Raw genomic sequence first — 26,247 nt, 5'->3', positions numbered from 1 at the left:
CCCAGAACTTGACATGTGCCCATGTTGGATGATCAACATTATTTGCCTTACCTATGAGTGGTCATAATATTTTGGCTTATCAGTGTATAGCTTTAGTTTAGAAAGTCTGATTATGCCATTCTCTATAGAAGTTTAGATGAATACTATCAATCGCTAAAATGTCAGTAAATTGTTAACAGTATCAGGTATTTCTATTCTGATTTTAAAGGTTTTCACCTTACAAAACAAGCAAGACTAATTTTAAAGTGTTTAAATGTGTTTGGGGAAAATTACAGATTTTGTCCAATATACACATTTCCCCAGGGATTATTTATTATCCGATTACCAGTTCACTGACTGGGTTGCTATTATATGACATTAATTTTGAAAGGGCTGTTTCTCAGCTAAATATGTATTATAATTTCACATATGGTGTTACCCCACCAAATTTGACTAATTAATACAAGTGGTTTTGAACCAATAAGAAATTGAATATTCCGGTCAGTCTGGAGAGGGTTAACCGACTTTCGAGGGCTAGCCTCGGGAAACGCCTGAAACGGCGTCAGGAACAAAACCATAAAACGTTTCTGGTCCAATCACAAAACCTGCCCTTTCACTTAATTTACATATGCTTGTGATGCGCACCGTTACCAACAGCTCTGTCGTTTTGGTCCTTTCACTCTGGAAAGTTTTGTCGTTTCATTATACCTGCAAAATCTTAGCGAAGTAATTATTGCAGCTTGCTTTGGATGTAAATCCAGCAAATATGTCAAAAGAACGAAGGTTAACTAATGGTTCTCTTTCTTTGTGTAGTTTTAATAAAGTTGTTCAAGCAAATACCGACAGGGTGGACATCTTGATCAGTTGATGTCATAAAGTAATTAATTTAATTGTAATAGCGTAACATTGATCATGTGTCATTGATGTAGGCTACTATAACATTATTTGCATGCCAGAGAGAACATAACATTTGCATCTTATCATATAATTTAAAATGGGATGGTGCTGTATTTGTCTGTTAGCCCAGGGCTTAGGAACACAAGTGTGAATGCTTAGCCTAGGGTTAAGCCTTAGCCCAGGGTTAACAAACTCTTGTGTGAACACAGCCTAAGCTAACCTGGGACCAGTCTTAGCCTGGGAAAATGCAGTGTGTAAAAGCCTTATATTTTCCATCCCTCTACTGTAATGTACAAGTGATAACTCTTTAAGGAAAAACTCTTCAGTACCGCTGTGAATTGTACAGTATTGTACAAAATATTCAGGAGAGTTTGTAAACTTACAAATATAATTTGTAAATCATGGGGCTCTGTGCTACGTCCAGTAAAACTATATATTTTTGTCCCTTGCAACTGCTGAAACACTTGCATAATGTTTCAGCAGTTCACTGGTGAAACACCATTGTTTTTGTAGCAGTTCATTATTATTAGTGTTTCAGCAGTTCACTGGTGAAACACTATTGTTTCTGTACCAGTTCATTATTATTAGTGTTTCAGCAGTTCACTGGGTACGGCCCGGAGGAGCGGAGCTGGGTTCCGGTGAAGGACGTCCTGGCTCCCGTCCTTGTCTGCGACTTCCATCAGCGTCGGCCGGATCGCCCTGCTCCGCGTCCCCCGGGTCGGCCCCGGGGCCGCGCGTCAGAGGGGGGGTACTGTGACAACTGCGCCCTCTGCTGGTTCACCTCCCCCTGCAGCGGACGGGCTCCAGCGTTCGACGTCACCGGCCTTCTGACACCACCGTCCGTCTCATCTCAGGACTTTAAAGGGTCCCACAAACCGCGGGGCCAGCTTCCGGCAGGGCAGGCGGAGGGGCAGGTCCCTGGACGAGAGCCAGACCCGGTCGCCCGGCCGATACACCGGGGCCTCCCTGCGGTGGCGGTCCGCAGAGACCAAAAGGTGCTTCAACAAAGTATTAGTTTAAGAGTGTTCACACCTTTTAATGATTGACGATTTAATGAAAAGTGAAGAGTTTGGAGATGGAGAGAGTTTTTACACAATATTCACACCACCGTAACCTGAGTGCAATTTACCTTGTCCAAAATATGTTTGTTAAAGGCAAATCTAGTAGAACTATTAACTTGAACATAAACTACCGCTTCTTGTTTAAAAAACCCCGTAACAATCAGCAGATAAGTATTTTAGTCAGTGTTATGGACATTTTTAACTAAGGTACATTTGGGAAAGGTCTGTCTTTCTATTGGCTGGTATGTAAATCTTTACTTCAATTGTGACACACATCTGTATAATATCAGAGGATTATTAGGTACTTTGACCATGTTCTCTTGCCTAGACAAAGAAGGGTGTCAGTCCTTTTGTTCCTTAGGAATGTGGTCCTTGGGGGGAAGTAAGGTCAGTTGGCCCCTTTTGGTAAACACAGCAGTAAACATTATGACAGGAAGGATAAGGTGGGGGGACAGCCCTCCCTTTGGGTATAATCTATGTGACACAAGATAGATGGCTAGCAACTTACCACACCCCTTTTCTTTGATAAATACGAATTGTTAATGTATTAAGTGAGAGACTCCTCGGATGATTATGTTTGTAAGCAGGTGACGCGTCTCTCTTATTTGCTAATAATAAATCATTAAATTGTGCCAAGATAATTTTTCTCTCTGTACTTCCTCCTTTAAGAGTTCTGATCGATGGATTTGCCATCACACTTTGGGAGCTCGTCCTTGGTTAACTCAACCTGGTGTCTCGTAATCAAATCCTAGAGGGTTATCTGTGCATGGCCGGTGACTGGGTCCCGGAGCCCAAATCCTCCCCCGCTCGTGGACTGGCTGCGAATAGGGTGAGATTCAGCCCTGCTTAAATAATTTTTGGGATTCATCAGTACAGGTACCCAGGCTTAAATTTTTAAGGTAATTGCAGTTAAATATGCTTTGGGTAATATGTGTTAGTGGAGGTAGTGATTCATGCTGAAGGTCCTGGTTTGAAGGGGCCAACACGACAACATAATCCGCAAAGAACATAAATACATCAAAACTATGAAATAACACATGTCAAGTAATAACAGTCAAGTAGTAACAATAGCAATGGTTAAACTGCTCAAAACATATTTGTTTAAATTAGCCACCCTTTGCCTTGATGACAGCATTGCAAACTCTTTGCATTTTCTCAACAAGCTTTATGAGGTAGGCACCCAGAATGCATTTTAATGAAAATATGAAAGTTAGAAGTTCATTTGTGGAATAATTTTTCCTTCATACAGCATTTGAGGCAATCAGTTGTTTGGTGTCAAGGTAGGTTTGACACACATTTGGTAATCCATTCTATGGCAAGAACAGCTGAAATAAGCCAAGAAGTCAAGTCAAGTTGACATACACTCAATTGGTATTTGGTAGCATTGCCTTTAAATTGTTTGACTTAGGTCAAATGTTTCAGCTATGCGTCCACAAGCTTCCTACAATAAGTTGGGTGAATCTAGGACACATGCCCATGCACTGTCTTTGATTTATGAAACTTATTCCATAAGTCCATTTCCTCACAAGGACAATTTTTGCCAATGGGACTTTTGGGATTTTCCGCTATTTTGGATTGTGTGAAAAACACTTAAAATAAAACCCCTATAGCACCAAATGTCTGATCTTAACGTCCTTTGATATTTTGCTTCTATAACAAGTTCTGTAAAACACGGATATACTGAACCCATATGTCAAAAAATCTGGTCACTATTGACCAACAAACATTCAAGTGATTGTGGTTTTACACATATGCATATAACTCAGACATAGTTTATGAGTTGATGATAAAATCATCTAAGTTGATGATAAAATCATCTAATGTACATGTCCACAACCCCATTACGATGTAACGTATGCAAATGTCATGGTGAGGTTATTGAAATGATATAGCAATTATTTTGCCATTATATATCCTTTGGCAGCCATGCATGCTAAAATGATTAGCTTTCCGTCCATCGTGCTGAAGTTACTAATCATTATGGGTAAGTATGATAAACGTACCTGTCCAACACATTTGTTCTGGTTACAGGCCTGTATTTACTTGACAGTTAAGCAGGTTAATAGGGACTGTAACCAGCTAATAGTTCGTTTTCACCAGCAAGGTAGTAGATCAATGAAGTTAGAAGTTGGTCAGGGGCTGATGACTTTCAAGAGGGGATGATTTCTTTGTCATTTAAATTACGCTATATGGGCTTAGAAAATACATGAACATACAGATATAGGGGTGTACCAGTTTCGATTTAGGTTTCGAACTGCAAAATGTAAAAGGAGTTCGCAAGTCTGTAAGCAACTGGACGTCATTGATTGTGGCCAGCTGTTACCACCTCCCCCATATCCATGCAATTGCTTGTGTACAGGTCATGTAAAGGAATTGGCATTAAACAAATTGCACTCACAAAATTATTGAAAACCACTATACCGCTATATACTTGCAGGCCTATTATTTAACTTCTTCAGCAACAATATGACCTCTGGTTTTCATATTTTACCTTCAATATAAAGGTCTGCAGTGAAACGTTATATGCATTTGGCAGCAACAATAAGACTTCTGAATTTCATGTTGCCTTCAAAATAAAGGTTTGCTTTATGTCTACAGATGTCGCTCATTTAATACTGTAATTATTTAAACTTTAAGTTAACATTTGTGTAGGCAAATTTCTACCAAGATTTCTACCAAGTACATAACTTAGCATTGATGCCACTTTTCTGCACTAATATTACCTGAAGACCGCATCTGTTTTTATCAGTAAAAATTGATATAATTTTTTTTTTATTACTTATCCCATCAGATTTCTTTGATAGAGTACAATATGCCACAGTAGACCAAAGCAAAAATATAATTAAAGTGTTTAACATAGCGTGTTTATATGAATTACTTTTAGTTTGTTAAACAGGCAATAGGCTACACGTTAAACCCATCAATGTTTCATTAATATTTTCAGAGGTAAATAACTATCGATTTTTTTCTAAAGTTTCTAACACAATGTTATTTGAACAGAGCATCTAATTTCTTTATTTACTGTACAATGGCGTAAAGTCGACAAATTACTATTAATTACATTGTAAAACAAACAATAATTAGTCTCAAAATAGTTTGTGAGTATAGAATTCTGACAACGGAACAATGTAATATATGCTACACCTTTAGGAAGAGTCATCAGAGTTCAAAATGTTATGTCCCAAATCAATTGCATTGACATATACATAAAAGTTGCGTCTAAATAACAGTATGTTTAAATCAAGTCATGAAAAGTTTTGCAATGCTGCAATGTAGCCTAATTTCGCATCATCATGTAATAGATAAGCACAGTCTCTTATTTGTCTCATCAAAACGGCCAATATGGCGTTGAAATTCTAGAATTCCGGCCATACAGAAGAGCTACCGGACATATGTTTTAAATAGCCATACTGTATAATAGTCTACACTTTAACAGAAATAAAACACAAACTCTGTGACCCAACATTTTATTTTTATTTTTTATTAGTCAGCAGAATGAGCTCTTCACAATCTTTGTGAGCTGAGCATATACTCAATTTAAATAATGCATACCAACTGTAGGGCTGTCGAAATTATTAGCTACATAATTGCCTTATCTAAATAATTTGAGCGAAATCGCAATTATGTTTATAGGCAACAATCTTTTTGATTCCAAAGTCACTATTTTGATTCCAAAGTCATGCTCCCAGTCTGACTAAGGGATTTTGAGGTCAATGTTTGAAACGTTTCTAAAAATATGCTACCACGCGAATAATGTCGGTTTCCACACGTGGAAAAAAAGGTTTGACAGGCTCTGGCTGAATACCCCTGATACCGGCAAAAAGCCTTTGCGAGCTAATCTAAACTCTGGTGCACAGTTTTCCTTAGCTGTAGACCTAGTAATGAGGATTTGGTGTGCATAATGATGGGAAGTCCTGGGTGATGTTATGTGGAACAGGTGTGCTTAATAGTGGAGACCATGAATGTGGCACCGTGAAAGTGGCACCATGAAAGCTGTGCCAGCAGCCAGAGGCTGGCTTGATCACCGGTGGCACCGTAACGGTGTAGGTTACTGTAAATCATCCTTTAATTTATTTATCAAATTTATTGTGTTTATCAAGCCACCGTGCTTTAGACCTTTTTAAGGCTATTCATGCTGATATCCTTGATCGTAGCAAACTGGTCGACAGTGTCTCTTATTTTACCTTGTAGCAACATCATCAAAATGAGATGTAAATGAAAACTAAATTCTAATGCAATTATTTTGAATGTTGTTTAATTTTCATTTAGTACATTTGTAAGGCCTAATAAACAAATGAAAATATTATTGCCTGTGTTCTTAGAAATAATCCTTCTATGTAGGCTATTCTTTTTTTGAGTGGGACACTATATTATGATTAAAATGAACTATTAGACTCATGAAAAAAACGTTTTAACCACATGTATTAATGAATTCAGATGTACAGTAAATATAAAATCCTTGTTCCTATATAAGTTCCTCCTGCCCTAGTGTATCTTGTCGGGCAATGTTCCATGTTCAGGTCAGTTGAGTTTGTTTATGCCAAGTCTTTTGTACAAGTAGAGAAGTTATTTTTATTAAAGCATATTATTTTTGCACATCTTGTGCCTATGTCCTGCCTCATTCCCTCTACATTACACCAGCAGCACAGTAGGCTCCATTTTGAAATGGAAGAGGTTTGGACCAACACTCCTCCTGGAGGTGGCAGTCCAGGCAAACAAAATAACTGGGCAAGGGCCATGGTCATGTACAGTAGATGATCACAATGGCCACTCTAACTAAGCTCTAAAGTTTCTCTGCAGACAAGGATGAACCTTCCAGATTGACAACAATCTTTACAGTACTCCAGTGATGTCACTATAAATTCATGGATTGGGGAGCTAAGTCTCATTTTTAAAATCTGTCCAAATAAAGAAATTAAAGTCCACTCTGTCCTCATCCATCCAACACCCTCAAAAGGCACAAATTCTGTAGTACTATGTAGCCAAAATACCTTTGTCAACTACAGCTTATAGTAAATGTCATTAGCCTATTCATCTCGGAATGAAGTCATTTATTTTTAAATCATACTTAAAAAAAGAAACATTTAATAACCAGATCTCCCTTCCTCTGAACATAGGCTAACTAATCTCATTAGTTGCCCCTATTATCGGCATTGCCCCTGTTATCGGCATTTCCAACAGCAATTATGAAAAACATCTTGTACCGAATAATAATTTGATCAAGTCATCAATGTTTATAATGATTATTAGTGACATAAGAATATTAGCTATCATGTCATTACTGATCATTTTAGAAATTTCAGGAGAAATATTAATATTTTCAGGTAGCTGTGTAGTGACAGGCAGGCTCCAGCGGTCGACGTCACCGGTCTTCTGACACCACCGCCCATCTCATCTATTCATCTCACCTGTTGTCTTGTTTAGCGCACCTGGTCATTCTCATCATTCCCCCTAGTATTATATATATGATATATATACATTTTTTAAATATCAACTAAAAAATACAAAAAATGGTGGTGGGCTAGCTGAAAGGCTATATTGATTAGCAAACATGCGTTTGCTTTCCAGTGCATTTACATTTTGAACTTGAGAGGATTTACCGACCACTAGAAACAGCCGATAAAGGGGGTGGCCGATAGTAGGGAGACGTAGCTACTATTTCAGATTAGCAAGTTAAGTCCAAAGCATCAAACTCAACTGAACATGCTGCGCAATGAACATGATTCTATACAATTTCAATACCATTCATAAGATGTAAGAGATGCGATTGAACGGTTGACAAAAAAAGAAATCACAGAAAAAATATATTGACTGATATACTGATTCATTTAGCGGGACTAATTCATATTGTAATTAGGTAAACCCCCCTGAAAAACATCCCTGCAGTACTCCTTCAATCAGGACTTTATAGCAGAATGGCTGGACAGAAGCCACTCCTTAGTAAGAGACATGTGACATGCTCCATGAAAGACCACTATGATCTAATGAGCCCAACATTGAACTGAATGCCCAATATTTAATATGATACCAAGGTACAAGGTGCTCATCACCTAGCTAATAACATTACCATGGTGAAGCATGATTGAGGGAGCATCATGCTATTGGGTGACAGGGAATCTGGTGAGGACTGAGGGAAAGATAAATGGAGCAAAATACAGAAATGTAAATTATAACAATTATATGGGAAAAAGGTTTAAACATTTGAAGTGATCCTTTTTAAGAGGGGTTGCTCAAAACATTTTACCAAGCTGGAAGAGATGCAATTTGTTTAATATTTAATGAATATTTATTTGCTTGTTTTTGTTTTGCAAGTCGTAGTATGCCTTTTGGCTGATAAACCCTTTCACTACTGGCTGAAATTCCACAACATGTCTCAAACTGTTTTAGGCTGTGGCCAACGAGAATGGAGACCAAAACTGATTAATTTTGGTAAGTGGTTACCTGCTGAGTGTGCTAATTGCCTAATGTGTCAAAGTTTAACTGTAAATTGTAAGACACTACAGTATGCTTTTCTAAATCAGCGTCCATGTCTTAAACATCTTGTAAGTATATATGTTACCTACAGAGAGATGAAAGGAAGAAAGGAAGGTGTTAGGAAGAGAATGGGAAATAGTGCCTAGCGTGTTTCATGTGTGTGAGCCAACACAAAATCCAGAGCCAAAACTGTACCCCAATATGGAACGGCACACTGCACCACATGACATAACACTGATCTTTTACAGTGCCCTATGACTAGACCAGTCTTTACGCTAGCTAATGCAATTACTCAATTTGGCCCATGTCACAAAGCAATGACATCATCTTTTCTAAAGGAACTCCTTAACATATATTACCTTGCACCATTGAGTAGATGACTCGACCAGCTAATACTCAGAAGGCATGAATACGCTGTGACATAATGCACGCACATACACAGAATAGTACACGCACAGCCATGCATACCAACACATGTATAGACTATGTACTGTATTCCAGTTGTCATCCTAGTCTTTTTATATAGATTAACCCATTAACTTATTAACCCATTTTCTTTCTTCCCTCCCAATTTCATAATGCCCAGTTCTTGATCGTGGCTTTGTTGTTTTGACATGAAATCATAGACAAAAGTCAAGAATGATGTCCTCTACGTAATGCCCATATGACCAAGCCGGCTCAACTCAACAGTGCCCCACCTACCACCAGGTATCTCTAGAATACAATGAGAATATGCAGTGCGACATGCACCTGTCTGATCCAGGAGGCACCCGGGTTATGCTGTAACCAGTATTTGAACATCTGTCTTTAATCAAGACGGTTTTCTACCTGTGAGATTGAATGTTTTTGTTCTGCTGATTCTGTTGCAAATGGAACAAATTAAGAACCATTTTGTAACCAAATCTGTAGAATTAAAACTCCACAGTGTGTTCACTGTCCAGGCAATCATAATAATTTTATTAGGGGTGGGTTTTGGATAGTGTATTGATTTTTGATGAAAGCTATATGTTCAAGTTAACTGATCATCAGAATGTGTGACGGTTTAGACAATTGCACAAGGAAATGGGGACCTGGAGATTTTCCAAGCAGTTTGTTTAAAGTTAATTAAGCTATAACAAACACTTCAGAGACTTCAGATGAAGCAAGGTTTGAGTGATAATCTTCCTTGTACCCTTTCTTACTCAATCGCAAACTTACTTACACACACACATAAACACACACAAATACAGTTCTTTGCGGGATGACAGTGATAGGCAAGTGTCATTATTTAACTGACAGGCCATAACTCTTCAGATTATCTCTGCTGTGTCTGAATTGGATGGCTCATTCAGTAAGGCAATACACATTAAAATGCCTGGGTTAATGGAAAATGACACTTTCATCACACAACATTACTTAAATGTGTTCTTATAAGGTTATTGATGTCTGGGGGTGGGAGGAGAAACATGGGTCGCAGTCAGTGAGCAACAAATAACACGTTTCTTAGTTACTGTTTGTCTAATATACATTCTATTTATGTATGTACAGTATCTTACACCCCTCACATTTTCGCAAATATTTGATTATATCTTTTCATGTGACAACACTGAGTAAATGACACTTTGCTACAATGTAAAGTAGTGAGTGTACAGCTTGTATAACTGTGTACATTTGCTGTCCCCTCAAAATAACACAACACACAGCCATTAATGTCTAAACCACTGGAAACAAAAGTGAGTACACCCCTATGTGAAAATCTTCAAATTAGGCCCAAAGTGTCAATATTTTGTGTGGCCACCATTATATTCCAGCATTGCCTTAACCCTCTTGGGCATGGAGTTCACCAGAGCTTCACAGGTTGCCACTGGAGTCCTCGTCCACTCCTCCATGACGACATCACGGAGCTGGTGGATGTTAGAGACCTTGCACTCCTACACCTTCCATTTGAGGATGCCCCACAGATGCTCAATAGGGTTTAGGTCTAGAGTCAGGCTTGACCAGTCCATCACCTTTACCCTCAGATTCTTTAGCAAGGCAGTGGTCGTCTTGGAGGTGTGTTTGGGGTCGTTATCATGTTGGAATACAGCCCTGCGGCCCAGTCTCCAAAGGGAGGGGATCATGCTCTGCTTCAGTATGTCACAGTACATGTTGGCATTCATGGTACCCTCAATGAACGGTAGCTCCCCAGTGCCGGCAGCACTCATACAGTCCAAGACCATGACACTCCCACTACCATGCTTGACTGTAGGCAAGAGACATTTGTCTTTGTACTCCTCATCTGGTTGCCGCTACACACGCTTGACACCATCTGAAACAAATACGTTTATCTTGGTCTCATCAGGTTCCTGTAATCCATGTCCTTAGTCTGCTTGTCTTCAGCAAACTGTTTGTCTTCAGCAAACTTTCTTGTACATCATCTTTCAAAGAGTCTTCCTTCTGGGACAAGAGCCATGCAGACCAATTTGTTGTAGTGTGCGGCAAATGGTCTGAACACTGACAGGCTGACCCCACACCCCTTCAACCTCTGCAGCAATGCTGGCGGCACTCATACCTCTATTTCCCAGAGACAACCTCTAGATATGACGCTGAGCACGTGCACTCAACTTCTTTGGTCGACCACGGCGAGGCCTGTTCTGAGTGGACCCTGTCCTGTTAAACCGCTGTATGGTTTTGGCCACCGTGCTGCAGCTCAGTTTCAGGGTCTTGGCAATCTTCTTATAGCCTAGGCCATCTTTATGAAGAGCAACAATTCTTTTTTTCAGCTCCTCAGAGAGTTCTTTGCCATGAGGTATCATGTTGAACGTCCAGTGACCAGTATAAGGGAGCGATAACACCAAATTTAACACACCTGCTCCCCATTCACACCTAAGATCTTGTAACAAGAATGAGTCACATGACACCATTATACAAGCTGTACACTCACTACTTTACATTGTAGCAAAGTGTCATTTCCTCAGTGTTGTCACATGAAAAGATATAATCAAATATTTGCTAAAATGTGAGGGGTGTACTCACTTCTGTAAGATACTGTACATGATATTTGTATGTTTTCTTCCAGCCCGCTCTCCACTGGGATATCTCACTCCAGTCCATAGAAAGTAAAACAAAACATTTAAAAAGATAAACAGTTTACCTGCATCTTCTGCGCCCTCCGTTTGTCAGCCCTTTGGTTCTGGTGGTAAATACGGCTGAAGTTGGACACGATGACGGGGACAGGCAGGGCAATGACCAACACCCCACTCAGAGAACAGATTGAACCAAAGATCTTCCCAGCAATTGTTTTAGGAACCATGTCTCCGTATCTGGAGAAGATAGTGAAACAAGAGAAGGGAGAAAAGAAAGAGAGGAAGAAAGATGTCAGTTTGGGTGTACACAGACATGCACCTGTTAGAACCAAAATGAGTACATTTACACTAGACTGAACATATTCACACTACTCTCAATAACAAACGTTCACACAGTCTTCTGAATTAATGTAGATGGAACATATTTCAGCCATCCACACACATCTCCCACACGAACATTTTACTTCCTCAGTCAGTGCCTCCAGATGTTCCTCTTCTGAAACCTTGAATGCTTTCATTAGGTGCCAGAAGATAACATTAACCTTTGGGAAGAAAATCGAAGAGGAGAGGGGAGGGGAGAGGAGGGGAGTTGGGGGAACGGAAACAAGGGCTTAAGGACTCATTTTAGAAAAAACAAATTTAACATATCCCTAATCTGGATTTTTCAGAATTCAAAAAGCAACCTCCATCTTATTTCAAAAGACATATAACACAATTATGCTAGACTTATTAGATCTGGCCCCATTCCAAGAGGAAGCCACTGTAAGAATAAAAAGACCAATGAAAGAATAAATTGGTAGAAAAATAAACAACAAAATACATTATTTCTGTAGATGCTAATTTGGTAGAAAGTGGAGGTAATTAACTGTTGTTGGCTTCTGGTGCCAGAGGGTTGGTACAGAGACCAGGTCTAACCACAATGTATTCAGTCACAAAGAATGGCAGCGCCGGGCTTCACATTTATTTAAAGTCTCAGTGGAGCTGGCTATCTGGAGAAATTATCTAATCATTTATGAAATGCAGAATTCTATACTGTTAGATTCTGTCCATTTTTGATTCATAAACAAAATGAATACAACCTGAAGTCAGGGGAGAGCCATCTTTATTCAGCATGAGTCTATGATGTTGACCTTCCATAGTTCTTACATGTTCTCCAATAGTTACAACGTTAACACATAATTACAACGTCTTTTAAGCCAGGACACATGGGAGGCGGTCAGTGGTCATAACCAGCCATTACACAGTCCATTATCTTCCAATAAGAAAGCTTTATCCTATAAAAGACCCTTGTATGGTATGTTCAAACCTATAGTCAATGCGCCTATCCACAGAACCTATAACAGTCACATGGACAGCTCCTAGCAGGAGGAATGGACAGGATTGTATGGGGCCCAACAGTAATAGGTATCACATCCTATGTTTTGTCCTTTGTTTAGAGTTAGTCAGCACATATGCTTTGTGTTAATGTCACGGTTAGGTGTGCACCTTCAGTTCCCATATCACACAAACACATCCCGGACTGTCTCATGTTTCCAATCTTTCACACCAGGTCCCAATTGACATAATTTGTATGTGTTCTGTTCAGGTTTGTTTTGTGTGTTTATTAAACCCCACGAACGCGATCTATGCCTGCGCCTGGTTCCTTGCCAACACTACACCACACGACATTGTTACAGTTAAGTTTCTCCTGACAATTTCCTCTCAGTACAAACATGTTCCTGGACATAATAAAATGTATTTGACATGTAATCCATAGCAACAATAATTACTCTTAAACTAATAGCCAACTTATGAACCGTGATACACAGGAGCCCATAATTAATCATATTTATTTATCACATTAATTAGGGTTGATACATAATGCAGAACGTTGACATGCTTCTCTGCTCCCGTAGCTAATGGACATCCTATCATGGATTGAGTTACAGTAGGGGATAGCCTGTAAATGAATAGTTTCTATGGTTCCTTTTGAGGTGTTTGTAAATTCTGAATTCACAGCACCATGCAGCCTATCAAACAAACAAAGTAGTGGTGCCCTGGCTCTGGGGATCCACTTAAATTAAAATGCTGTCAGTTATGATACACTACCAGTTTTTTAAAGCAATACTGCAGAGTAATTTTGTTGGCATTGATGTGCGCTATGAGACAATGATGAGCAATCAGCAACATAAACATGAATAATTTTATATCAAACATATCAACTGCTGCCTTTTGACTGCCACATATGTACTGGAATGTATCAACTAACAAAGAAGCAGCAAATTTAAATGAACATAATGCCCTTGAAGTCAATGGCAGTGCGTGTGTAGGGATAATTAGACATAGCAAAATGTTAACAATTATAATTCAGGAATTATATTAAGTTAACCAGCTGATAAGTGTTTCCTACGATTAGGAAACGCAGGACACCAAGTGCAGTTAACAAACGATGGTTTAATGACAACACTAGGGCAGGTGAAAAAACAACAAAACGGCAGAAATATAAGGCAGGCTGGCCACATACATGAAACACACTCAATGACTCGACAATGGCTGAACAGAACTGGGCAGACTAAATAAGGAGATAACAAGATACAGGTGAAAACAATAACGACAGAAGGACACGCTAAATTCAAGAATGAAGGACGAAAACCAAACAGAAGAGGCTACATTGAGGGACAACAGAAAAAACTAAATCGAAAAAAAACAGACCCTCACAAAAAGAAAATATAAGAAATGTCAAATACACATCATACAAATTAACTGTTTTCTCACGCTAATTGTTTTGTGTATATTTATGGAAGTGAAATATAAACTGTCAACACTAAGTAGGTATCATCATTAAATATTGTAGTGAAGTAACAAATGAGATCTAACTGGCCAACATTTCAATCCAAAATACGAGCTGCTTCAGCTCAAAAAACATTTAAATATTTCAGAGCAGACTTAGCATATTTACCAACACACTACATGTGCTCTGAAAGAAGAATTTGTAGTGTAATGAGAAATGTCTGTTGAAGGGTGGAAGTGTATTTGACAAAGAGGAACATCTGGCTCAACCAAATGTCCAACAGTCCATTGGTGATGTTAATCATTTGCTTCTCTAAAGATCTGGAACACCAGGTGTTGGTCATCAGACCCACCCTCCTGAGCTCACCTGGAGAGGTGTGAAACTCTGAGCAAACTGGACTGTAACTAAATGCATGCTTTTCTGGACATGTATCTGTAGTGACTGGATTTTCACTGTTCCCTATAAAGGGCTGAATAGCCTGATATGCTTTATTGTACTGTACGGGTTATGGATCAAACTTGGACAAAGAAATGCTTGTCCTTGTTGCATGTCTGCCAACCACTGGTGACAACGCCCCATCCATCAGTAATTTTGCATTGATTAAGTAGGACAATTCCTGTCTTTTGTGTTCATTGTTAAAGAGACCTCCTGACATGTTGTGTTGTAGCCTGCTATTTACCCAAAGACTTGTAACTATGTTCTGTATTGTAACTGTTTTACTGGATTGGAATAAATCCAGTAAAACACCCGAACGGGTGACGTGGGGCCGCCCTCCCGTGGGCTCACCACCCACAGGAGGGACCATAAGGGGCCGGTGCGAAGAGGATCGGGCGGCAGTCGAAGGCACGGGCCTAGACAACCCGATCTCTGGACACAGAAACTAGCTCTAGGGACGTGGAATGTCACCTCGCTGGCGGGGAAGGAGCCTGAGCTAGTGCGTGAGGTTGAGAGGTTCCGATTAGAGGTAGTCGGGATCACCTCTACGCACGGCTTGGGCTCTGGAACCACACTCCTTGAGAGAGGATGGACTCTTCACCACTCTGGAGTTGCCCATGGTGAGAGGCGGCGGGCTGGTGTGGGTTTGCTTATAGCTCCCCAGCTCTGCCGCCATGTGTTGGAGTTTACCCCGGTGAACGAGAGGGTCGTTTCCCTGCGCCTACGGGTCGGGGATAGGTCTCTCACTGTTGTTTGTGCCTACGGGCCGAACGGCAGTGCAGAGTACCCGACCTTCTTGGAGTCTCTGGGAGGGGTGCTGGAAAGTGCTCCGACTGGGGACTCTATTGTTCTACTGGGGGACTTCAACGCCCACGTGGGCAACGACAGTGACACCTGGAGGGGCGTGATTGGGAGGAACGGCCCCCCTGATCTGAACCCGAGTGGTGTTCAGTTATTGGACTTCTGTGCTAGTCACAGTTTGTCCATAACGAACACCATGTTCAAGCATAAGGGTGTCCATCAGTGCACGTGGCACCAGGACACCCTAGGCCGCAGGTCGATGATCGACTTTGTTGTCGTCTCATCTGACCTGCGGCCGTATGTCTTGGACACTCGGGTGAAGAGAGGGGCGGAGCTGTCAACTGATCACCACCTGGTGGTGAGTTGGATCCGATGGCGGGGGAGGAAGCTGGACAGACTCGGCAGGCCCAAGCGAACTGTAAGGGTCTGCTGGGAACGTCTGGCCGAGTCTCCTTTCAGAGAGATCTTTAACTCCCACCTCCGGCAGAGCTTCGACTGGATCCCGAGGGAGGTTGGAGATATTGAGTCCGAGTGGACCATGTTCTCCACCGCCATTGTCGAAGCGGCCGCTCGGAGCTGTGGCCGTAAGGTCTCCGGTGCCTGTCGAGGCGGCAATCCCCGAACCCGGTGGTGGACACCGGAAGTAAGGGATGCCGTCAAGCTGAAGAAGGAGTCCTATCAGGCCTGGTTGGCTTGTGGGACTCCTGACGCAGCTGACGGGTACCGACAGGCCAAGCGGGCTGCAGCCCGGGTGGTTGTGGAGGCAAAAACTCGGGCCTGGGAGGAGTTCGGTGAGGCCATGGAGAAGGACTATCGGCTGGCCTCGAAGAGATTCTGGCAAACCATCCGGCGCCTCAGGAGAGGGAAACAGTGCCCTACCAACGCTGTTTACAGTAGAGGTGGGCAGCTGTTGACCTCAACTGAGGATGTCGTCGGGCGGTGGAAGGAATACTTCGAGGATCTCCTCAATCCCGCTGTCACTTCTTCCATTGAGGAAGCAGAGGATGAGGGCTCAGAGGTGGACTCGTCCATCACCCGGGCTGAAGTCACTGAGGTGGTCAAGAAACTCCTCGGTGGCAAGGCACCGGGGGTGGATGAGATCCCCCCTGAGTACCTCAAGTCTCTGGATGTTGTGGGGCTGTCTTGGTTGACACGCCTGTGCAACATCGCGTGGCGGTCGGGGACAGTGCCTCTGGGATGGCAGACCGGTGTGGTGGTCCCTCTTTTTAAGAAGGGGGACCGGAGGGTGTGTTCCAACTATAGGGGGATCACACTTCTCAGCCTCCCCGGGAAAGTCTATGCCAGGGTACTGGAGAGGAGAATACGGCCGATAGTAGAACCTCGGATTCAGGAGGAACAAGTGTGGTTTTCGTCCGGGCCGTGGAACACTGGACCAGCTCTATACCCTCTACGGGGTGTTGGAGGGTTCATGGGAGTTTGCCCAACCAATCCACATGTGTTTTGTGGATTTGGAAAAGGCATTCGACTGTGTGCCTCGCGGCATCTTGTGGAGGGTGCTTGGGGAATATGGGGTCCTGGGTCCTTTGCTAAGGGCTGTCAGGTCCCTGTACAACCGAAGCAGGAGCTTGGTCCGCATTGCCGGCAGTAAGTCAGACTTGTTCCCAGTGCATGTTGGACTCCGGCAGGGCTGCCCTTTGTCACCGGTTCTGTTCGTAATTTTTATGGACAGAATTTCTAGGCGCAGCCAGGGGCCGGAGGGTGTCAGGTTTGGGGACCACACAATTTCGTCTCTGCTTTTTGCAGATGATGTTGTCGTGTTGGCCCCTTCTAACCAGGACCTTCAGCATGCGCTGGGACGGTTTGCAGCCGAGTGTGAAGCGGTGGGGATGAAAATCAGTACCTCCAAATCAGAGGCCATGGTCCTCAGTCGGAAAAGGGTGGCTTGCCCGCTTCAGGTTGGTGGAGAGTGCCTGCCTCAAGTGGAGGAGTTTAAGTATCTAGGGGTCTTGTTCACGAGTGAGGGAAGGATGGAACGGGAGATTGACAGACGGATCGGTGCAGCTTCTGCAGTAATGCAGTCGATGTATCGGTCTGTCGTGGTGAAGAAAGAGCTGAGCCGCAAGGCGAAGCTCTCGATTTACCAGTCAATCTACGTTCCTACTCTCACCTATGGTCATGAGCTTTGGGTCATTACCGAAAGGACAAGATCCCGGATACAGGCGGCCGAAATGAGCTTTCTCCGCAGGGTGGCCGGGCGATCCCTTAGAGATAGGGTGAGAAGCTCGGTCACCCGGGAGGAGCTCAGAGTAGAGCCGCTGCTCCTCCACATCGAGAGGGGTCAGCTGAGGTGGCTTGGGCATCTTTTTCGGATGCCTCCGGAACGCCTTCCTGGGAAGGTGTTCCGGTCCCGTCCCACCGGGAGGAGACCCCGGGGAAGACCTAGGACTCGCTGGAGGGACTATGTCTCCCGGCTGGCCTGGGAACGCCTCGGTGTCCCCCCGGAAGAGCTAGAGGAAGTGTCTGGGGAGAGGGAAGTCTGGGCATCCCTGCTTAGACTGCTGCCCCCGCGACCCGGCCCCGGATAAACGGAAGAAGATGACATGACATGACATGACATAAATTACAACGGCATTACTGGTCCTTCTTCATACTCAAGTTTGGTGGTCTACTGATAATTACGCACACACACTCACCTAAAGGATTATTAGGAACACCTGCTCAATTTCTCATTAATGCAATTATCTAATCAACCAATCACATGGCAGTTGCTTAAATTTTTTTTGTATTCAATGTATTTCACAATCTGCTTAGTTACTGGGATTTTCACGCACAACCATTTCTAGGGTTTACAAAGAATGGTGTGAAAAGGGAAAAACATCCAGTATGCGGCAGTCCTGTGGGTGAAAATGCCTTGTTGATGCTAGAGGTCAGAGGAGAATGGGCCGACTGATTCAAGCTGATAGAAGAGCAACTTTGACTGAAATAACCACTCGTTACAACCGAGGTATGCAGCAAAGCATTTGTGAAGCCACAACACGCACAACCTTGAGGCGGATGGGCTACAACAGCAGAAGACCCCACCGGGTACCACTCATCTCCACTACAAATAGGAAAAAGAGGCTACAATTTGCACAAGCTCACCAAAATTGGACAGTTGAAGACTGGAAGAATGTTGCCTGGTCTGATGAGTCTGGATTTCTGTTGAGACATTCAGATGGTAGAGTCAGAATTTGGCGTAAACAGAATGAGAACATGGATCCATCATGCCTTGTTACCAAGTGCAGACTGGTGGTGGTGGTGTAATGGTGTGGGGGATGTTTTCTTGGCACACTTTAGGCCCCTTAGTGCCAATTGGGCATCGTTTCAATTCCACGGCCTACCTGGTTTCTGACCATGGTTTCTGACCATGTCCATCCCTTTATGACCACCTCTGATGGCTACTTCCAGCAGGATAATGCTCCATGTCACAAAGCTCGAATCATTTCAAAGTGGTTTCTTGAACATGACAATGAGTTCACTGTACTGAAATGGCACCAGATCTCAACCCAATAGAGCATCTTTGGGATGTGGTGGAACGGGAGCTTCGTGCCCTGGATGTGCATCCCACAAATCTCCATCAACTGCAAGATGCTATCCTATCAATATGGGCCAACATTTCTAAAGAATGCTTTCAGCACCTTATTGAATCAATGCCAGAATTAAGGTAATGTAGAATTAAGGCAGTTCTGAAAGCGAAAGGGGGTCAAACACAGTATTAGTATGGTGTTCCTAATAATCCTTTAGGTGAGTGTATATATATATATAAGTCTAAGCGACCAGACTGGATTTCAAAGCAGTCTGGGTAGGCCCAGTAACACATGCCATTGACTTGTCATCAGTGAATCCTGAGTTTAAAATATTTCTGTGTAGCCCCAGGAACACATGCCATTTAATTGTATGGTTTGTGTTAATAACCTACACCTTATGGGTGCTTATGATAACTGATATATGCACACACATACGTAAGTCAAAGTAACCAGATTTGTCTTCCCTGAGTTCTGGGTCTCTGAACGGTCAGGGTGGTCCCAGGAACAAATGCCACTGTGGGCAAACCTGAGTTCTGGGTAGGCCCAGGAAAGCATGCCATTGTGGGCATCCCTGAGTTCTGGGTCTCTGACTAGTCTGGGTGGAACCAGGAACACATGCCATTTTAATGTTTGTGATGAAAGGAGTAGCTAACCTTTACTATGGACTTTCTAAATAATATGGTCATTTACGATCACATTTATGTACAAACAATTTGGAGTCAGATTATATATTTATTTATCACTAAGGCTGCGTTCCCTGGCATTCATTTCCATAGATGTAACTTTCTAAGTGGTAAACCTTTAACCATTTTCTCACACCCTTACTACAAATCCTTAAAAGTTGTATATGAAACACATTTCTTGAAACATCAGTCAAAGTCATTTATTTATCAAATGCAAAGAATACCATAGTGTTTTCTGAACAATGAAATTATTGTGTCACAGAAACCATTGCTTGCAATGTTTTCAAGCCTACCCAAAATGCTGGAGTATCAGTAGCTTCAAGCCAGAAGAGACAGGACTGTGTTGAAGTGTTGTAACATGGAAAACCCTTGACAGAAATCAAAGCAAAGAAGGCATACAGTTAGACGAGGGTGTTAGTCCTGATGGGATACATTATGGTGGGTTGGGATGCAGTGAATGCAGTAAATATAGAGCCATTGGGGAATACATCAGAGATAAGTAACGGGAAAGACTGTAGTAACGGATTTCCACTCTGAGTAATAACACATTTACACACCAAAACATGTCCACATGCACACACACACAGAGTACTACTTCTGTAGTTATACCACCTCTTTCCTCAACAGTGGTAGAAACTCAACAAAAAAAACGTAATATACCTAAAATACTTAAGGAATTAATTCAATAATTTTCCCAATACAGGCATTTCCATAACAGCTTTAAGGTATTGGATGCCCTTGTTGTGCTGATATTTTCTCACTAATGCTGGCATAATCTTATGGATTGGATAGAATAATATAGATGTCAGTCGTCATATATGTAAAATAGTTTTCCTGTGGAAGACTCCCAACAAACCCTTTCAAATCCTTCTGTTCTGTATTGTCCACTGTCAACACTACATTCATCATATTTACCAAGGCATAAACCTATCTTCAAATGTTCATGCTCTGACAGTGTCAACATTGTCTCTAAAATTATTATTCTGATTCGTTAGCACTCATGGTGGCAGTGTAGGCCTCATAACGAGGTGTGATTATCATTAAAGCTTACACACAGAGTAGGGTTATAGTCAGATCCATTTAATAGTTGTTAATAGCTTCTTAATAATAATATCTCCCCTATAGTGAATTGGAATCGAAATGTCTTAGTCTGATGTGAATTTACATAAATTGTTGTTACAACAACACACTTATATTTTCCTGACAGAAGGCATTAAAAGAGAGATATCCATGGTGACCCTGTTCACTTTTTACACTATATGACAGAACTGTGAGAAGCATTATTGGTCTTAGCACAGCCCTGGAGACAGACAGTTTCCCTAAGCTACTGGAGCAGTAATGGGTTTAAGCAGCCATGCTATCTTATAATGAAATAAACCTCTTCTGTTACAGTTTGCTGGCAATAACACACATACTAGGGGTGGGACGATATGAGAATTTCATGCCACGATTATCCTGGCCAAAATTATCCCGATTTATGATTTTATCCCGATTAATAACAATCCCAATAACAACTCCTGGTTTCTAGCTCAAAACCGCTGATCAGATATTCTTCCATTAGATAAATATTGTTCTTGTGCATTTAAAAAGCCATTACAATAAAATAATATCAAAGAAGGTTTTTAATAAATAACTAATACTCTAAAAACAAATCTCTATATTAATATGGTTGCCAGCATCATTGACAACACATTGCAGAGGATGTTTAGTGGCATTTAGAATTGCCATTTTACTATCTATACATTGCACATCTGTATGTCACATCTGTAAAATACATTATACTTAAAACAAGTACATTTTCTGAACTCTTCTATTCAAACTTCTTGTTAGATGCTAACTGCATTTCATTGTACTGTACTTGTAATTGTTCAATGACAAAGTTGAATGTAATCTAAAAACAAGAGACCAGTCAAGCCTAGTTCAGCCGGCCCGCATTAGAAAGTGGTTCACTCTCGAGAATCAAACCTGGGTCACCCACATGAAAGGCTGTGTCATTAACCACCACACCACAAAGCTGTAGATTTGCTAGGTGTCAGTATAGCCTCTTGTGTCTATCCTGAACAAATCCTCTTTTGCCACTGGCTGTTTTAACAGTTAATTGGCCAATTGTGAATGAAATTAATACAGTTAAACTAACTTAAGTTTCTTACTAAGTTTACCTCCACCATAAATAGCGTCTATGTATGGCGTTTGCCACTGGCCGTTTTAACAGCGTATTAGCCAGTAATAAGATTTACCGGTATCTACTAACTTACTGGAATAGTCATAAGAATTGAGCAATTGCTAACGAGGCTGCCAAAGCTATTTCATTTCATAGCATAAGAATATATTTTTTTCTTTCATGCCAAAACAACATTTCTATTTTTCGTGAATGACATTTACAGTGGGTATAGAAAAGAATCACCCCCCTTTAAAATAATCACATTTTGTTGCTTTGCAGCCTGAAATTAAGACAGACACAGTTTTTGTTTCATTCAGCTGTATTTACTAAGTGCAACTTATAACATCCAAGTGAAAGATATAACACCAACATAATCACTGAGTTGGAAAATGGATCACCCCCTTGTGTCAGTATTTTGTTGAACCACCTTTTGCTTTAATTACAGCCTTTAGTCTGTTGGGATATGTCTCTACTAACTTTGCACATCTAGACGTTGCAATATTTGACCACTCTTCTTTGCAGAACTGCTCAAGTTCAGTTAAATTTGATGGTGACCTTTTGTGGACTGCTGTCTTCAAATAATTCCACAGATTGTTAATGGGGTCCGGCCTCTGACTAGGCCATGCAAGGACATTCAACTTTTTCTCCTTCAACCACTGTGTGGTCAGTTTGCTGTGTGCTTTGGGTCATTGTCATGTTGGAAGGTAAATATTCTTCCCATTGACAACTTTATGGCAGAGAACAGCAGATTTTCCTCAAGAATTTGACAGTATCTTGACCCATCCATTTTTCCTTCTATCCTGACAAGTGCTCCAGTCCCTGCTGCAGAGAAACAACCCCATAACATGATATTACCACCTCCATGCTTTACTGTAGGAATGGTGTTATTTGGATGGTGAGCTGTATTGGATTTTCGCCAGACATATCATTTGGTGTTGAGGCCAAATAATTCAATTTATTCACATCTGACCATAACACCTTTTTCCATGTGGCCTTAGATTCTTCAAGGTGCGTTTTGGCAAAGCTCAGTCGTGACTGCATGTGGCCTTTCTAGAGGAGTGGCTTTTTTCTTGCAACCCTCCCATACAAGCCACATTTGTGGAGAATTTGTGATATTGTTGTCACATGCACACAATGACCAATCTTTGTCATGAATTCTTGCAACTGCTTCACAGTTGCTGTAGGCTTCTTGGTAGCCTCTCTGACCAGTCTCCTCCTGGCTCTTTCATCCAGTTTGGAGCGACGTCCTGACCCAGGGAGGGTCTGTTTTGTACCAAATACCTTCCACTTCTTAATAATAGACTTCACTGTGCTTTTAGGCACTGATAAAGCCTTTGAATTTTTTTTTATCCATCTCCTGACTTGTGCCTGTCCACAACTTCATCCCGGAGATCTTTTGACAATTCCTTGCCACCCATAGTTGATTGTTTTCTTCAGTTGCACTATCAAGGACTGAAATGCTTCAGGAAAAGCTTGTTTCATGCTGAGCTAATCAAAATGACCACAGCTGTTAACAGTTGAAAGTCAATTGGCTTTGTGTGCTATTGAGAAGGTGATTAACTACACCTGGTTGGGTTTACAAGTCATTTTTAGGAGGGGGGTGATTCTTTTTTTAACTCAGTGATTCTGTTTTTTTATTTGTAATAATTTTTGGTATTATATCTTTCACTGGGATGTTATAAGTGTTTTGTCCGTTTTCTTTTCTATACCCACTGTACACAATACTATCAATAAAGGCGATAACTAACTTTTTCATCAAGTGAAAAGATGAGAGAATCGTGGAATCTACCAGAAATAATTCATAAATGTCATTGCTCTCAAAAGATTCAAACTTAGGTCTTCCACATGAGAGACAATGTATTAAACCACTATGCCACGGCATTCATGTTTGAGGAGTCGCTAAACTCCAATGAGGATTCTGTTAAACTGACTAACGTTTCTTATTAAGTTTACCTCCACGATAGCATTGGAGGACTGTATTGCTTTTGCCACTGGGCGTTTTAACAGCTTATTAGCCAGTAATGGGCTTACTAGTATCTATTCACTTCCTAGGAATAATCCTAGGAAATAAAAGAATTGAGCAATTGCTAGCGAGACTGAAGATAAACTTTTCCATGTCAGAAACAGTCACAATATAACCGTATACAGTTTCAGTTAAGGATTACTATAATGTAACTACTGTATGTTGTAGCCAGCAAATGTTTTGTCTATCCTGACCCAAAATGCATGCACGGACGCGTACTTCGAATATCCACCAGAAACAGTCTTAATATAACCGTAAACTGTTTTATTTCAGGCTTACTATAATGCAGATACTGACGGTTTTAGCCACCACATTTTTCGATGGTAATACTTATAATATATAATATATCTTGACAAAATATATAACATTTTTCAACAACCCACCCTGATAACAGCTCACACTGGTCCATGGGAACGGAGGGAGGAATGGAGAGAGAAAATGAAGGGAAATGTGAATTAAAGGAAGACTAGGGGACAGAAGACAGGGATGGAGGGAGAGGTGGTGATAGTGGGATAAACTGTCTGTGAGACTGTGACTGTGAGAAACGATATGGGAGGTTGAGATTTGTCTCTTGCGTTTGCATGGTCCTACGACCAGTTCCCGCTAGGCTCCATATATCTCCTTCTCTCTCTCTCACACACACTCACACACACACTTGAATGTATTCAATCACAGACCCTAGAGGCCTCAAACCATGCTGGGCTAATGGAAGACACACATACACAAGTCATGGTTTTCATCCAGGCTCCATTAAGAAGGCCTACGATGGAGTGGATGCAAATTTGATTGAGTGGATCTGATGGGTTAGGCTGAATGAATAAATCTGGACAGATTACTGTCAGAGATTTGGATGTCAGATTATGACACGAAAGTTCTGATATGAAGAAAAAAAACTGGTATGATTAGTCCAGAGTAGATCAGATCCTCTGCTCATAATACAATAAAACTGACAAACACAGCTATCTAAGAGCAAAGTAAATGACTGTCACTGGATTCTAGATGAAGAAGATAGACATGGCATGAGAGAAAAGGGGGAGGTAGGGTTAAAGGAGGTGGTATAGCGAGCAGTGGAGAGCTGGAGAGACCAGATGGAAGAGGGTGAAAGAGAGGAGAGACAGATGATGGGACATGGAAGGTAGTGAAAGAGCAAGGAGAGTAGAGGGCCCAAAATCCAAACACGATTCATAAGTGATTTCCCTGCTTCACTAAACTTCCTTGAACTATACCGTAAGTGCTCCTATTTGGAGCACAATCCTCCGATGCTTCCTCTGCTGACCCCAGAGGGCACGGTCTCATTTCATATCAGAGACGTGTGTTAATGTAAGTAACAACAGAAAGATATCCAAAACTTGCCACCAGTGGACAATTGAAAGGAAAAACATAAATGGAAAAACTGCGGGTTCCTATAACCCAGTATGCTGAAAAAAACTAAAATAAATATTCTCCAGGATGGAAGTTGTCGGCTTAAACAAATGGACAGCTATTGCCTGACAGAAAAGAAGGGGCACTATGGAGCACTAGCCTGGGAATCTGTACAAACAAACCTGAATCTCACACAAAAATCAGACCAAATGACTATTTTTATCTTTAGTTGTTATCACTTAATAGCACTAAAATAGGTGATTTAATTAATAGTGAAGTTCCACCATTTTTAGATCAGTGCTGGTACGTTGAAACACAACCCCAATTACAAAAAATAGGCTTAAAAGGGATTCATGGGACATAAAGAACTGACTCATTTAAGTAGTAGAGAATCAAAGAAGCAACTAGTCAAATGTAGGCTAATAGAAAAATGTAAGCAGCGATACAAAAATTTTATTTATCATGTAAGGGCCATAAACAAAGTAATGCTCCATACCCAAAGAAAAATACCTTTTCTGGTATATATTTCACAGATGAATTTGTAAGATATTTTATGTTACTTTAGGGTACAGACTGGCTACTAGGGGCAGCGGTGAGCACAGTCAGAGCTCACATGAGCCTGGGACAACTTTCATTCAAAGTTGGTTTTGTGAAAGGGACATAACTAAAACAACTTTCCCAGTGACTTACAACCTAGAAGAAAATACAGTGCCCTCCATATGTTTTTGGACAGTAAAGTCAAAATTACTATTTTTGTTGTACACTCAAGGCATATGAAAATACGATTAAAAGATGAATATGAGGCAAGTACACAAAGGGAACATCTGGCTTCTTATCAGCACACAAAGCCAGTGTCCGTGATGGTACAGGGGTGCATTAGTGCACATGACATGGATGACATGTAGATCTGTGAAGGCACCATTAATGTTCAACAATATATATAGGTTTTGGAGCCACATATGCTGCCATCCAGACTACATCATTTTCCAGGAAGGCCTTGCTTATGTCAGCTAAACAAAGCCAAATTGTA

The 26,247-nt window shown here is 41.3% G+C and overlaps 1 protein-coding gene across 1 annotated transcript in view; it reads right to left on the bottom strand.

Annotated features, from left to right (window-relative positions):
* The window catches only part of LOC105007870 (potassium voltage-gated channel subfamily D member 3), a 299,675-nt gene that overhangs the window by 76,372 nt on the left and 197,056 nt on the right, over positions 1 to 26,247 (bottom strand). Inside the window, exon 3 of the mRNA XM_034295883.1 lies at positions 11,524 to 11,692. Within this exon, the coding sequence (XP_034151774.1) occupies positions 11,524 to 11,692 (169 nt within the window). The remainder of the gene's footprint in view (positions 1 to 11,523; positions 11,693 to 26,247) is intronic.

The sequence above is a fragment of the Esox lucius genome, chromosome 12 (genome assembly GCF_011004845.1).
Source record: "Esox lucius isolate fEsoLuc1 chromosome 12, fEsoLuc1.pri, whole genome shotgun sequence".
Classification (NCBI taxonomy): Eukaryota; Metazoa; Chordata; class Actinopteri; order Esociformes; family Esocidae; genus Esox; species Esox lucius.
The sequence above is the reverse complement of the archived record's forward strand: the minus strand, read 5'-3'. Positions and strand labels throughout refer to the sequence as shown.